General features: G+C 48.6%; 1 protein-coding gene across 2 annotated transcripts in view; it reads right to left on the bottom strand.

The window, feature by feature from the left end:
* Positions 1–6,687: 6,687 nt before the first annotated feature.
* COL5A3 (collagen type V alpha 3 chain) overlaps positions 6,688–15,830 on the bottom strand; it is a 44,708-nt gene continuing 35,565 nt past the window's right edge. For both annotated transcript variants that reach the window (XM_019964120.2, XM_070792783.1), the window contains exons 57-67: positions 15,616–15,669; positions 14,891–14,944; positions 14,587–14,694; positions 14,267–14,320; positions 14,147–14,182; positions 13,678–13,731; positions 12,935–13,142; positions 12,738–12,850; positions 10,290–10,358; positions 7,797–8,036; positions 6,688–7,699 (exon numbers count right to left, since the gene is read on the bottom strand). In XM_019964120.2, coding sequence (XP_019819679.2) covers positions 7,553–7,699; positions 7,797–8,036; positions 10,290–10,358; positions 12,738–12,850; positions 12,935–13,142; positions 13,678–13,731; positions 14,147–14,182; positions 14,267–14,320; positions 14,587–14,694; positions 14,891–14,944; positions 15,616–15,669 — 1,137 coding nt within the window. In that variant the 3' untranslated portion in view covers positions 6,688–7,552. The remainder of the gene's footprint in view (positions 7,700–7,796; positions 8,037–10,289; positions 10,359–12,737; positions 12,851–12,934; positions 13,143–13,677; positions 13,732–14,146; positions 14,183–14,266; positions 14,321–14,586; positions 14,695–14,890; positions 14,945–15,615; positions 15,670–15,830) is intronic.

The following is a 15,830-nucleotide window of genomic DNA, read 5'->3' on the forward strand; positions in this document are numbered from 1 at the left end:
TCGCTAAGAGTCGGACATGACTGAGTGACTTCACTTTCACTTTTCACTTTCATGCGTGGGAGAAGGAAATGGCAACCCACTCCAGTGTTCTTGCCTGGAGAATCCCGGGGACGGGGGAGCCTGGTAGGCTGCTGTCTATGGGGTCGCACAGAGTCGGACACGACTGACGCGACTTAGCAGCAGCAGCAGCAATGAAAGATCCTGCATGCTGCAGCTAGGACCTAGTGCAGCCAAATAAATAAATATTTTTTTAAAAATTGGTGGATTGATTGAGTGAATGAACGTGTGGGCAGAGCAAGGGTTGTCTCTGAAACAACCATGACGGAGTTTACCTGGACCCACATCTGTGGCTTTTGTGTTGGTGGCACATCTCTGTGTGTGGGGTTGTGTGTCCGTCTGTGTATTTAGCATCTGCCAGGCCCCAGGATGTGGTACTTCTCTGTGTGACAATGAGGATCTCCCTCCAGAGGTGGCTCCGTCTCTGAGTGTGGGTTTGTGAACACAGTTGTCTGGGGGGCTCTGGGTGTGCATCCAGACACAACTGTGTGTGTGGCCTGTTATGCATGTCACCATATCTGCCTCTGGCCAAGGATGTAGGGGTGTGTGTGAGGCAGGTCTGCCTCTCTGAGTCTGCTTGTGGGTCCAGACTTGCAGCTGTTGGTGGCAGAGGGGGAGGGGAGGAGGTGACAAGATGCGGGTCTGATTCCACCTGCCCTTGGTCTGTGTATGTCATCGTTTGTATCTCTGTCAATGTTGTCAGGGAGTATGTGTAAATTACCCTGCTCCAGCCACCCTCTACAGCCCTGTCTAAAGCCACAGGCAGGCCTCCCCGCTGGCCGTCCCATGCCCGCCCCCCCACCACCACCACCTCGAGAGTAATTGCTCAAGAAGCACTAGCGGTGTGATTAATTATGGCTGCTGAATATGCAAATCAGCTGGGGGTTTCCTAGCAGCCGCCTGGGTGCTGGTGATGATGCTGAGTAAATACACAGAGCAGAGGCGAGCCAGGCCTAGAATTCCCTCCTTACATCTTTGTCAATTACCCTTTAATTTAGCAGGGCAGATTTCTAATTCTTTAATGAGCTTTTACCTAATTAAAGAGTCCTCATTACACTATTAATTGGTCCTCCCCTCCAAAATACCTGTACCAGCATGGGATTGGAGTTGCCAAAGCAGATGCTGGCTGACCTGCATTCAAACCCTGGGGTGTTATTGGGTATAATTTTTAAGATTATGTTGGAAATAATTCCCTTTAGGGAGAAGATGCCTTTTTGTTTAGCAAAATCTTTAGCTATAGACTCTGGGCAAGTTACTCTCTACCTCTGTTTCTTAGCTCACTTATCTGCAAAAAGGAGGTAGTAAGAGAACCAAGTGGCATCCTCTGGAGAAGGGAATGGCTAACCACTCCAGTATTCTTGCCTAGAGAATTTCATGGACGGAGGAGCCAGGCAAGCTACAGTCCATAGGATTGCAAAGAGTCTGACACAACTGGAGTGACTGAGCACAACAGAACCTTCCTCAAAGGTGGTGATGAGAAATAAATAAAAGCATTCAGGAAAGACATTTGATGAACAGTGTCTGGCATGGAGCCAATCGATGGTCTTTATTATCATTATTAATACTGTGAGTTGAACTAATCATGGATCATGTGGGCATGGAGACAGGGTCTGAACGAAGGGTTGAGGGGATTGCTCTTCATAAGAAAGTGAGATAAATTCGATCTAGCAAGATAAGTTTGATCCAGCGAATTCCTTGGTGCTCCAGTCATTTAGGGCTCTCTGCTTCTACTGCAGGGGGTGTGGTTTCGATCCCTGGTCAGGGCACTAAGATCTTACAAGCCGCACTGCGTGGCCAAAAATTAAAAAAAAAAAAAAAAGAGCAGAAAGACTTAGAGGAAGGGAGTGAAGACGCAGGCAAGGAGAGCTATCAGGGAGGGAAAGATGGTAGGGGCGGGAGAATGGTAGGAAATCTGGGCTTGGGAAAGCACACCTCCAGTGACAGATTCACAGTGGTGGACACATTTGAAGATAATGATATTCAACAATAAATTTTAGCTTGATTTTCCTGCAGTGAGACCTCCTGGTTTGCACACATGCTTACATGCTGACCTTTGGTAAAAGTTGGATTTATTCACTGTGTTAGGATAATTAATGATAGCTGCTGTAAACAAGCAACTCTTAAAAATCTCAAGGGCTTAAAACAAGTAATTTCTTGATCACATCTAATGGAGTTCTCCCTGACAGCATTCTTCCAAGTGCAGTTGACCCTTGAACATGAATTTGAACTCACAGGTTCTTTTATATGTAGATTTTTTCCAATAAATATATACAGTACCATGGGCTTCGCTGGTGGCTCAGCGGTAAAGAATCCACCTGCAAAGCAGGAGCCAGAGGAGATGTGGGTTCAATCTCTGGGTCAGGAAGCGCCCCTGGAGGAGGGGATGGCAACCCACTCGAGTATTCTTGCCTGGAGAATCCCATAGACAGAGGAGCCTGGTGGACTACAGTCCATGGGGTCACAAAGAGTTGGACACGATTGAAGCAACTTAGCATGCTCACATAGTACTATAATGATCTGAGATTGGTTGGACCCATGGATTCGTAATCATGGATGCAGAGGTCTGACTATAAAGTTATGTGCAGATTTTTGACTATTCAGGGGTTGGTTTTCCTAAACCCAGCCTTGGTTCAAGGGTCAGCTGTAATAAGTAATGGAAGCAGTCTTTCTAGTTCCACATCTGATACTCTCATCTGACACACATGATCTCCAAGATCTTCATGGAATGGAGAGAAAGAGCAAGGAGGGCTATGTGGGCTATTTTATGGCTACACACATCCTATTGGCCAAGACCCAATTGTCCCCAACCTGACTACAAGGGCAGCTGCGAGATGTGATCTCAATTATGTGTGCCCAGGAAGACGAAAATAACATACAGCATTGGTGATACTATTATGCATTCTTCTGGGGGGGCTGTGATGGGTCTTAACTGCACCACGCAGGATTTTGGTTGCTACATGTAGAATCTAGTTCCCTGACCAAGGATGGAACCTGAGCCCCCTCCATTAAGAGCTTGGAGTCTTAACCACTGGACCACCAGGGAAGTTCCCACTATAGGCTTTTTTTTTTTTTTTTCCCCTTAAAAGATGCATTTATTTATTTATTTAATTTAGCTGTGGTGGGTCTGTGTTGCTGCACGCAGACTTTCTCTAGTTGCAGCAAGCGGAGGCTACTCTCTAGTTGCAGGGCACGCACTTCTCTGCCGTGTCTTCTCTTGTTGTGGAGCACAGGCCCTAGGTTCGTGGGCTTCAGTAGTTGCAGCTCTCGGGGTCTAGAGCACAGGCTCAGTAATTGTGGTGCGTGGGCTTAGTTGCTCTGCAGCATGTGGGATTTTCCTGCACCAGGAATTGAACCTGCGTCCCCTACATTGCAAGGCAGATTCTTAACCACTGGACCACCAGGGAAGCCCATTATATGCATTCTTGAGTTAAAGATGTTTGAGAGAGGAACTAAAAGGAGGCAGGGCCAAGTCAACGTTTGGATTGATAAAAGTCAGGATGAAGAAACCAGCAAAAGCCACACATCCAGAAAAGAGGTGACTGGGAGAAACACCATCCTCTCAAGAGCCCTCATGGGTATTTGACGATTTCTGGGTTCTTACACTGTGTGTCAGATACTTCCTTAAGACTTCACAAGATGAGTTCCCTGGTGGCCTAATGGTTAGAATTTGGAGCTTTCACTGCCATGGCCTGGGTTCAATCCCTGATCGTGGAACTGAAATCCCAAAAGCCACATGGCCAAAACAACCTCCATATGGCTCTTCTCTTTCAGATCTCTGCTAAAACACCAGATCCTCAGCAAAGCCTCATCTGACCAACCAGTTTCAAACAAGACATTATTCCATCAGTCTTTATCCATGCAACTTGTTTGATTTTCCTTCACAACAATTGAAAGTGAAAGTGTTAGTGGCTCAGTCGTGTCCGACTCTGCTATCCCACGGACAGAGGAGCCTGGCAGGCTACAGTCCATGGGATTCTCCAGGCAAAAATACAGGAGTGGGCTGCTGTGCCCTTCTCCAGGGGATCTTCCCAGTGGACTCTTTACCATCTGAGCCACCAGGGAAGCCCTCACCACGATCACTACCACCTGAAATCGTATTACACAGCTATTTGTATATAATCTGTTTTCCGCGGGACTAAGATCTTAAGGGCAGACACATCTTTCTTTTATCCGCAGTATCTGGAAACATGCCTTAGTGCTGAGAACACATGCCACAGAGATAAACAAATGAATGAATAATAATGGTGACCATTAAATGGATGACCTCTGGGCATCTTCTTCATAGAATTTCAACTCTTAGTAACATTTATTGAATGAATAAATAAATCCAGGTGGCCTTAGAGAGCCTGCTGACAGAAATAGTAGAGTGAGCCCTGGTTTGAGCTTCCCACGTGGCTCAGTGGTAAATAACCCACCTGCCAACACAGGAGATGCAGAAGACTCATGTTTGATCCCTGGGTCAGGAAGATCCCCCAGAGAAGGAAATGGCAACCTACTCCAGTATTCTTGCCTGGGAAATTCCATGGACAGAGGAGGCTTGGGGGCCACAGTCCATGACGGGCAAAGAGTCAGACATGACTGAGCATGCATGCATGCAAGCCCTAGTTTGGAAGAGGCAACTTACTCCAACCTGTTACTTCTGCCCACCCAATCCCACCTGATCCAACTTAATCACACCAGCCCTCCATCACTCCTAACTCAATAATGTCTATCAGCTGATGAATAGATAAACAAAATGCAGTAAATTATTATTCAACAATAAAAAGGAATGAAGTTCTGATACATGCTGCAACTTGAACTGTGAAATCATGCTAAATGAAAGAAGCCAGACACAAAGGACCACATGTTGTATGATTCCATTTATGGGAAATGTCAAGAATGGGCAAATCCACAGGGACAGGAAGATCAGTGCTTTTCTGCCACTCAGAGGTTTGGAGGAGATGATGAGTGTTAATGGATATGGGATTTCTCTCTGAGGTGATGAAATGTTTCAAAATTGATTGTGGTGACGGTTGCACAAGTCTGTGAATACCCTAAAAACCATTTAATTATGTACTTTAAGTGGGTGGATTAGATGGTACGTGAATTACATCTCAATTCGAGCCGGTGGCTTGTGGGATCTTAGTTCCGCCACCAGGGATTGAACCTCGGCCACAGCAGTGAAAACACCAAGTCCGAACCACTTGATCGCCAGGGAATTCCCAATCAGTCTGTCTTTTAAAACCCTCAACCCGGGGACTTCCCTGGTGGCGCAGTGGATAAAAATCTGCCTGCTAATGCAGGGGACACAGATGCAATCCCTGGTCTGGGAAGATTCCACATGCCGCAGAGCCACGAGCCCACGGACCACAGCTGCTGAGCCCGTTCTCTAAGGCCTGTGAGGCCCAAATACTGAGCCCACGTGCTGCAAATACAAAAGCCTGAATGCCCTAGGGCCCGACAGCCAGGACTAATGCCACAACTACTGAAGACTGTGTGCCCCAGAGCCTTTGCTCCACAAGAGAAGCCACTGCAAGGAGGGGCCTGCACGCTGCAACTGGAGTAGCCCCTGCTCTCCGAAATGACAGAAAACCTGCGTGCAGCAACAAACACCCAGTACAGCCAAAAATAAATAAGATAAAGCAGTGTGTACATGTCAAAACCAAAGTGAAAATCCTCAACCCAACATCTAATCCCCAACACAAGTCATCCAATATCCAACTCATCTTAACTGATCCCATTTTGACTCACCAAATAGGTAATCCTCCACCTCAAATTCATAATAACCCCTACTCACCTCTACTCAACTCAATCTCCTTCTTAAGTCAACCCTAATTCAACTCAATCCAGTATCCAATTTCAAACCCTTAACCCTCTCATCATTTCAACCTCCAACTCAACAGATCCCCAGACCGACTCAACTCACTCCAAACTACCCTCCAACCCGATTCATCTTTAACCCACCTCCCCAAAGGCTCAGGGGATAAAGAATCTACCTGCAATGCAGGAGACACAGGAGGTGCGGGTTCAGTCTGGGTTGGGAAGATCCCCTGGAGGACGAAATGGCAATCCACTCCAATATTCTTGCCTGGAGAATTCCATAGACAGAGGAGCCTGATGGGCTACCGTCCATGAGGTCACAAAGAATCAGACACAATTCAGCATGCACGTGAATCACTAAAGCTACCTCTACCAAAAGGCACAATTAATTAAGACAAGTGATGGCAAGATGCCTTGGGTGAGACAAGAGCCAGACCCTAAGAGAACATCAATTGACAGACACAGACAAGGAACTTCCCTGGTGGTCCAGTGGTTAAGAATCTGCCTTGCAATACAGGGAACATGGGTTCTGTCTCTGGTCTGGGAAAATTCCATATGACTCAGGCCAACTAAGCCCGTGCACCACAACCACTGAGCCCACGCACTCACACTCTAGAGCCCAGAAGCTGAAACTACTGAACCCGTGTGTGCTAAAGTCCATGCTCTGAAATAAGAGAAGCCACTGCGATGAGAAGCTCGGGACCACGGCTAGAGAGTAGCCCCTGCTCACTACAACTAGAGTAAGGCTGAGCACAGCAATGAAGACCCAGGGCAGCCAAAACTAAAAATAAGCAAATAAAAAAGTAAAAAGAAAGAAAGACACAGACAGGACACAGTTCACTGATTTATTCTCAGACTTGAGATGCCAATTATGCCCTATGGCCTGGGGCAGGTGGTGGTATGGGGGAGTTAGGGTGGGGGGATGGGGGTTTCTCTCATCATATCCCAGCCTTCCCTAAGGAGGAAGCAGATTAAATATACAACAGAGGGGATTCTCCCTTTTAATATAGACCCAGGTATAAATAGGGCAGCACCATTAGAATCCTGGTTTCCCCCCAACCCCACCAGTTTGGTCCCCACGCCACCTGGCATGGCAAGGTGTTTTTGGGGAGGCATGGAGGGAGACAGTATTCAGAGCTGGGCTGAGGCAGCAGAAAGAGTACGCAGCTCAGTCCAGGGAAGTCCCACTTCCCTCTGTAGTCTGACATCAGTCCCTTCACTGCAAACCCACCTGAAAAGAAGAAATGAGCAAAGGGATCCCAGTCTGGGTTCAGGAGACATCCAGTGCTTAACTATGGGGAAGGTAGCACCAAAGGGTGTTGAGAGCACTGACTGAGGGGGTGGGAGGCAGGTGTGGGTGGGGGCATTCATCGGCTCTGAGTCAGAAGTTCATTGCTGGGGTGGGGGAGCTCAGGGGAGGGAGATGAGTGATGGGTGGGCACCGAGGGGAGAAAGAGCCAGACTACAGTTATGCCAGCCGGGGCGCAGTGCAGAGAAACGGGACCCATGGACCAGGGTAGTCCAGCCCCCAGACCCCCTGGAACGGAGAAGGAATATTGTTTGACCATGATGAGCAGACCGTTTCCTGGCTCCACGCAGTCACAGGAGACGATAAATATGACGGCTTCAAAGCCTCAGCACCAAATATGGCCCGTCTTGGGGGCTCCCTCATTGTCCCTCCCAGCCCCGGAAGCTCTCAGCTGCTAAAGCAGACAGGGCCCAGTTCAAACCCAAACTTCTGGTTCGTCTGGCCAAAGTCAGCAGCTGCCACATCCAACAGGGGCAGAAATCCCACTCGGGAGGAGCTGAACTCAAACAGGGTCTTCGACTGTCCCTTCCGGAGCTGACACGGGAAGACACGGATGGTGGGTAAGTCAGGGGGAGGGGAGTAATCACAGGCTCCCCTCCCCAATCTGGCCAGTCCCTGCCCTCTTCCTTACCCTGCAGCCATCGTAGGGGACTGTGATGGTGGCGGCTGCCATCTGGTTGAAGGATACCTCCTCCCCATTGGCCCCGAGGAAACGGGCAGAGCGGCTGTGGTCACCTGCAGCTTCGTCCAGCCAGGCGGCCGAGTTCTGGCAGGTGAATGTGAAGCTCTGGCGGGCCGTGGCACTCAGCAACTTCAGGAAGGTCAGCTGTACCACGCTCACTGCGGCCCCATCGGCATCCACGTAGGAGAACTGGAGGTGGGACAAAGAGGAGCTGAGGATGTGTCCTTGCCTCGACTCTTTCCGAGGTACCCACCTCCCAGGATCTCTATCCACTGCCGACCTGCCCCTGCTGCCATGACTTCCTCTTTGGAGGCCCCACCAGCCATCTGATCATCCCTGGTTCTCCTGCAAGCCCCTAGCCCTGTGTGGCCATTGAGCACTTGAATGGTGGCTGGTGAGATTGAGAAACTTTTCACAATTTCAGTTAAATTTTAAATTTTTTTTTGGCACTCATTTCTTAAAAAATTGAAGTATAGTTGATTTACAATGCTGTGTTAGTTTCAGGCTTATAGCAAAGTGATTTAGTTATATGTATATAGATATACACACAGATATTACATATATATATTCTTTTTCATATTCTTTTCGATTACAGTTTACTACAAGATACTGAATATATAGTTCCCTGTGCTATACAGTAGGTCCTCGTTTATTTTATACATAGTAGTGTATAGTGTGTATATGTTAATTCCAAACTTCTAATAGATCCCTTTCTCCCTTTCCTTTCTGGTAACCATAAGTTGGTTTTCTATGTCTGTGAGTCTATTTTTGTTTTGTAAATAAGTTCTTTTGTGTCATATTTTAGCTTCCACATGTAAGTAATATCATCCGATATTTGCCTTTTCTGACTTACTACACATAGTATGATAACCTCTATGGGTCCATCTATTTAAATTATTTAATTAAAAAATGTCTAACTTTATTTAATTTATAATGAACAACTGAGCCTCAATCCATTTATCAGAAAACTGAGGTTTGGAACAACTTGAAGATGCAAATCTGCTTTTTCAACTGCAGGTTTTATGCAGTCTAAGTCTTTCCAAGGAAATTTAGTATCAAAATTATGATGTGCTATAAATATAAAATATGCACCAGACTCTGAAGAACTCACAGGGAAAAAGTTGAAAATGCTTCAGTAATCTTTATATTGATACGACAATATTTTGGATATATTGGGCTACATAAAATATATTATTAAGTTATCACTGGCTTGAGATAACTAGCCCGGTAACACATCTTTTTTGGCTTCCTTCTCTTCCCTGTATCATTTCACATTTCCTGATTGATGTTTTCTGGACTCACATCACAGATAAACCCCTTGCAATTGAGTCTCAGGTCTGTTTTAGGGAAGCCCAAACCCATACACCACTTGACATTATATGGTAGCTTTGTTTCCTTGGTTATTCTCTGTCTGCTTCCTTGGTCCCATTCCCAATAGAATATTAACTTCAGGAAGTCAGGAACTGTGTTTTCTTTGCTGCTATGTTCCCAGTGCTTAGCATACATAAATATGTTACATAAACAAATCCCAAATGGACCCAAGATCTCCCACCACTGCATAAACCTGATCCTCTTCCCACTTATATATCTCAGAATCTCACTAGACTGTTCTTCAAACCAGGAACCTGGGCATCATCTCTCTTTCTTTTCCTCCCCTCCATCTCATCAATTACTCATCTCATCAATTACTATTGATAGGTCCTATTGACTTGCCATCTCATCAATTAACTAGGTCCTATGGACTTGCCCTCTTAGATAACGTTCTAAGCCATTCCTTCCTCTTCATCCCCCATTCCCCTAGCTCCAGCCTCTTCCCTTCCTTGCCTTTCTAAACCAACACATCAGTCTCCTCCTGGGTCTCCCAGCCTCCAGTTTCCCCACAACCACCACCAGCAGCCCAGAGGCATTTTCCTATCATAGAGATTGAATCTCAGTCCCTCTCACTTAAACACATTCCATGGCTCCCTACTGCCCATAGGTCTTTCTGAGGAGGTGGTCTTAGCTCTCACCTACCTGCCCAACCTCTTCTCTACCACATTCCCCCTCACTCTCTCTACAACAGAGCAAGTCGCTTTTTCTTCTTTTAATTTACCAGGCTTTCTCTTGACTCTGGGACTTTGTGTATGCTGTTCCATCTCTTCGGAACACCGTTCCGTGTCCTCCCAAACTTGCAAACCAGTTAATTCCTTAGACCTCAGCTGAGCTGTGACTTCCCTCAGGAAGCCTTCAGGTCCTTCCAGCACTGCCTGTAGATCACCACCATGTCCTGTGTTTCCCCCCACATCACACATCTGATGCTGCCCCCTCCCCCCTCCCCCGCAAGCCTATGATCAGCATAAAGGCAGAGGTGAGGCTATCCTGTTCATCTCGCCTCCTCCAATTCCCATGCTGGTTTACACCAATTTTTATACCATCCCCACCCTGGCTTTGCAGGTAACTCACCTTTTTCCCTCGACGGAATGTGCTATACCAGCCACCTGGCTTTTCTTTGGACCAAGAGGCCAGTTTCACCTGGGGGACAGAGGGAAGGGTGTAACAGGTGCCCTGGGGTGGGGGGGCTGGCAACATGTCAATTTTGCATTTACCACCCCACACTGAAAGCTACGGACTGTAGGGGACTTCCCCGGTGGCCCAGAGGCTAAGGCGCCGTACTCCCAATGCAGGAGGCTCGGGTTCAATCCCTGGTCAGAGAACTAGATCTCACATGCTGCAACTAAGATCCAGTGCAGCTAAATGAATAAAAAGAAATCTGCTGACTATAAATATCAGGAACTCTTAGGTTATTCTCTGGCTGTGGGACTGGGCTTGGCTGGTACCCAGGATAGATCCAAGAGGCTGGGGGTTTCTGACTTCTGAGGGTGCCTCCACTGATGATTGACAAGAGCTGGTGGATAAATGCTCCGGCTCCTACCTCTCCCCTGAGGTGAGGTAACTCCCAGGAGTCTGCCCTACACTGTCTCCCTGAAGGCCCTGTGGATCGGAGCCTTGGGTGTCCAATGGTGATGTTTTAACAACACACCCCTTGGGAGTTCCCTAGTGGTCTAGTGGTTAAGAATCCACCTGCCAATGCAGGGGATACGGGTTCAGTCCCTGGTCTGGGAAGATGCCACATGCCGCAGAGCAACAAAGCCTGTGCGCCAAACTAATGGGCCTGTGGGCCACAACTACTGAGTCTGTGCGCCTAGAGCCCATGCTCCTCAAAAAGAGAAGCCACTGCAACGGGAAGCCTGTGCACCACAGCAAAGAGTAGCTCCTGCTCACTACAACTACAGAAAACCCACACATAGCAACGAAGACCCAGTGCAGCCAAAAAATAAATTAATTAAAAGAAGAACATCACTGTGCACTTTTGCAGGCCCTGTGCTCACTAAGTGGTTTACCGGCAGTAGAGACATTAACAAAAAGTGTTAGTCAAGTGATTCAGTCGTGTCCGACTCTTTGCAACTCCATGGACAGTAGCCCGCCAGGCTCCTGACTGTCCATGGAATTCTCCAGGCAAGAATACTGGAGTGGGTAGCCATCTCCTTCTGCAGGGATCTTCCCAAACCAGGGATCAAACCTGGGTCTCCTGTATTGCAGGCAGATTCTTTACCATCTGAGCCACCCCAGCACTGCACACAGTCAGTGTATCAGTGTCGTCTGATATGTGTACTGGTAACATGACTGCACAATTACCCTATCAGGTAGATACTTTCTTGAGCCCCCACTTTACAGATGAAAAAACTGAGATAACAGATCTGGATTCCAACCGAAGCAGTCCAGGGTCCAGAGGCTCACTGCTCACCCACTGCTCTCTACGGCTAAGCCTGGTTCTTAGTGTCAGAGACTGTTAGACTCCCTGATGGAGAACCCCAGGATTTCTGGGGGACCAGGTGGAGGGCAGTTAACCCATGGGACCTATAAGAGAGCAGGTTAGGAGGTAGTGTAGATGGGTGGTTAAGGGCTGAGACAAGGGCCAGGTGGTCATGGGTAATCTTGTCCTTCTCCATGCCTCAGTTTCCCTATCTGGGGGATGATAACAGAATTGTTATTTTTTTAATTGAAACAGAGCTGATTTCCAATGTTGTGTTAGTTGAGGTGTACAGCAAAGTGATTCAATTATACATATATATCTTTTTTTTTTCTTTCAGATTCTTTGCCCTGATGTTGGTGTTGTTTAGTCTCTCAGTTGTGTCCAACTCTTTTGCAGCCCTATGGACTGCAGCCCACCAGGCTTCTCTGTTCGTGGGACTTCCCAGGCAAGAATACCAGAGTGGGTTGTCATTTCTTTCTCTAGGGGATCTTCCTGACCCAAGGATCTGACTCAGATCTCCTGCTTAGCAGGTGGATTCTTTGCCACTGAACCACCAGGGAAACCCTTTCTCCCCTTATAAATTATTACAAGATATTGAGTATAGTTCCATGAGCTTTACAATAGGTTCTTGTTGGTTATCTATTTTAGGGATAATAATAAAATGACCGCATCGGTGGCTGGGACTCAGTAAGTTAATGCAGCTGAGTTCTTAGGGCTGGCACATATATCCTGTTGTTTCAAGGTTCACCACTATTATTGATTTCCTTACTATTTTTTCTTATCTGTCTTTCCCCACAGAAAATAAGCTCCATAAAACAAAATGAAGCAAAGAAGGGTTTGTTTTTTTTAGTTTGTTTGGTTTGTTTGTTTTAGATTATCTGCTGTAGCCGCAGCATTTCAAGGACTTTGGCATACAGAAGGTGCTCAATAGACGACAGAAGGTGCTCAATAGACGTCGGTTGAAGGAAAAATAAAATCCCAATCAACTCCTGGTGGGGCGGGGAGGGGGGAGGGTTGGGGAGCGGTGAGGTATGAATGAGATATTTTCGAGTCCCTCCTTCCACCAACCCCTCCCAGCCCCCTACTCAGGTACTCACGGTCTCAAACTTCTTGTCTGGGTAGAGGCAGGTTTCTCCTCCTGCCGTGAAGTTACAGAAAACCCTGAGCGCATCCCGCGCGCAGCCTTGATTGGGATCAATCCAGTATTCCCCTGCCGCAGAGCCAGTGGGAGAAGATAAACCGGGGGCTGGATCCCACGTCTCCCCGCCCTCCGGGGGGAGGGACGAGACCTCACCATCTGGCAGATGCGGATGGCTGCGGTGCAACTCTTTGCACACGAGGCCCGGGCGCTCAGCCGTGCCGGGAGGGCGCCGCAGCTGCTCTAACTCGAAGCTCAGCGACGCCATCGAGGCCAGCACCTCCTCCAGGCCGCCCTCCGGGGTTCCCAAGCCTAGCAGGGAACGTCGGCGCCGGCGCAGCCCGTGCAGCTCCGCAGAGGGACCCTGGGCAGAGGTGGGGATGGAGGAGAGGAGGACGGCAAGAGGAAGAGACAGGGAGAGAGACAGGCAGAAATGAGAGATGTGGGAGGCAGAAAGACACAGGGGTGTGGAGAGTAAGGAGAGATACAGACAGGAACCGGGGACATGGACAATCAGAGACGGAGGGAGACACAGGAAGGAGAGGGACAGAAAGGCTCAGAGATGGGAAGTGGAGAGAGGAAAAAAAAGAGCCAGAACCACAGTCAGGCAAAGGAGAGAGACAGAGAGAGACCCAGAAGACAAAAAGAAAGATAAAATAGTGAAACAACGTTTTGAGGTAGAGACAGAGAAAGGCCAGAGAGATGGACAGACAAAATCCAATCAGAGCCCCCATGGAGGTCCCCCCAAGCCCCTCTACACACAGCCCAGATCCTCCTTCAGCTTTTGAGCCACCTCCCTTCCCACCTGCAATCCCCGAACACGTGGTGTGTGCTCCGCCCACTTCTAGTCACTGAGGGACCAGGGGAGACACTCGGACAGAGCCCCATGGGGAACTTACCGGGGGACCAGGAGGACCTGGGGGGCCAGCGTCTCCACGAGGACCTTGGGATCCCTATAGGGAGAAGTCACTTGGGTGTGAACTCTGTCTATGGAGACCCCTGCCTGCCAACACACACACACACACACAACTGGAGGAAGGACATGCAATTTTCAGCCCCAAGCATAAAATGCAAATTTTCTTTCCATATTTGAACATCTCTGAAATCAGCATCTTAACATCTATGACAAGTCATCATTAACTTGGCAGAACTGTCTTCTTCTGTAGCAGTTCATAAAACAATGGTGCATCTTACAACAGATGAAATCTTAGATTTTATAAAATACAATGGTAAGTGTTGAAGACATAATCAAATGCCTGACTGACTGAATAAATAAACGAATGAACCCAAAGGCATTGAGGGTTCTGGTACAGGGAAGGGGGCTGGGGTGTTGGGAGGTGAGAGCCCAAGGGAGCAGTGACTACTTACCGGGGACCCCTTTGAGCCTTTCTGTCCTGGAGGACCCTGTGGGGTAGAGACAGGGGGGCTTGGACTCCTGGCTGGCCCAACAGGGTGACTCCCCCACCCCTACAAACCCCTCATACTCACCACCACGCCTTGGGGCCCAGGGTGGCCCAGAGAGCCAATGGGGCCAGGAGAACCCTGGGGAAAGGGCATCAGAATCATCACTGATGGGGTTCATCCTTATGGTCCAGACACATCCCCCAGACAAGTCTCCTCAAAAGAAGACCCTCAACCCCAGTCACAACCTTCAAGTCCCCCAGATAGAGCCCCCCATTTCCTTCAGACACAATCCCTATTGTTCAAGACCCAGGCTTCCTAATCCCCCACACCCAAACAAGCCCCACTTCTGCTTTCCCATCCCCCTCGAACACAATCCTCCCTCTTGGGGCATGACGAACACTCACCGGTTCTCCCTGGAGGCCAGGGGAGCCTTGCACTCCTGGCAACCCCTGATCCCCTTTCTCACCAACCTCCCCAGGGGGGCCGACAAGACCAATTAATCCAATGTGGCCCTGGAGGATATGAGAGACACATGTCGGGGAAGAATGGGGGCAGGGAATTGACAGACTGTTCCCTTCCAGCCTTGGGGTAGTGAGTTTGGGAGCAGAGGAGACCCCAATCTCCTAGCCTTCTGGCTACGGAGAGAAGTAAAGGTGGAGGAGAGGGAGGTAGCTGGGGAAGAAGAAGAATAAAAAGAGGCATCCTTACCTTTTCTCCCTTGGGGCCAGCATCTCCCTTCAGCCCTGGTAGGCCAGAGGGCCCCTGGAAGGAGAGTTAGGATCAGTTGAAAGAGAAAGTGTTAGTCACTCAGTGGTGTCTGACTCTTTGCAACCCTATGAACTGTAGCCCACCAGGCTCCTCTGTCCATGGGATTCTCTAAGCAAGAATACTGGAATGGATTGCCATGCCCTCCTCCAGGAGATCTTCCCAACCCAGGGACTGGACCCAGGTCTCCTGCATTGCAGGCAGATTCTTCACTGTTTCAGCTACCCGGGAAGCCCTAGGGTCAGTTGGTAAGTCTCAAACAGAAAGCCTCATGTGAGTGACTGGAGGATGGTCAAATGGGAAATTACCTAGACTTCGAATCGAATTACCAGGGAAGTGGTCATGGGGGTGGTCAGGAGAGAAGAGAGCTGATGAGAGATGAAGGGAGGGGTTTTTGGAGGATGGTCGAGATAAATGATCTGTAGTCAACATCGGTGTGGGTAGTCAGTGAAGACTGTTAAGATAGATGGTCAGTTTGGTCAGTGTAGACCGCCAAGATGAGTGATCTGAAGAGATGGTTAGTATAGATGGTCAGGGTGGACCATCAGAAGGATAGTCAGTGAGGGGTCAGTCTGCACTATCAGAACCCAAGGTCACTAGATGGTCACTGGATAGATGTCCAGTGTGAGTCTCAGTGCAGGGACCTCAGGGATGCAGAAGTCTCTTACCAGGGGACCAGGAGGGCCTAACAGTCCAGGAGGTCCCAGGAGGCCTGGTTCGCCCTAGGGCAAAATAGAACATGAGGGGCTGCACCCTGCCAGAACTCATGTGTGGTGCCCCCCTCCCACCCCAACCAGGGTCAGCTCCTCCCAACTGTGATGACAAATTACAAGAAGCGAGCAGACAGGCAGGGCCTGATCCCACCCCCCAACCCCATCCCTAT

This window comes from Bos indicus, chromosome 7, assembly GCF_029378745.1.
Source record: "Bos indicus isolate NIAB-ARS_2022 breed Sahiwal x Tharparkar chromosome 7, NIAB-ARS_B.indTharparkar_mat_pri_1.0, whole genome shotgun sequence".
Lineage (NCBI taxonomy): Eukaryota > Metazoa > Chordata > Mammalia > Artiodactyla > Bovidae > Bos > Bos indicus.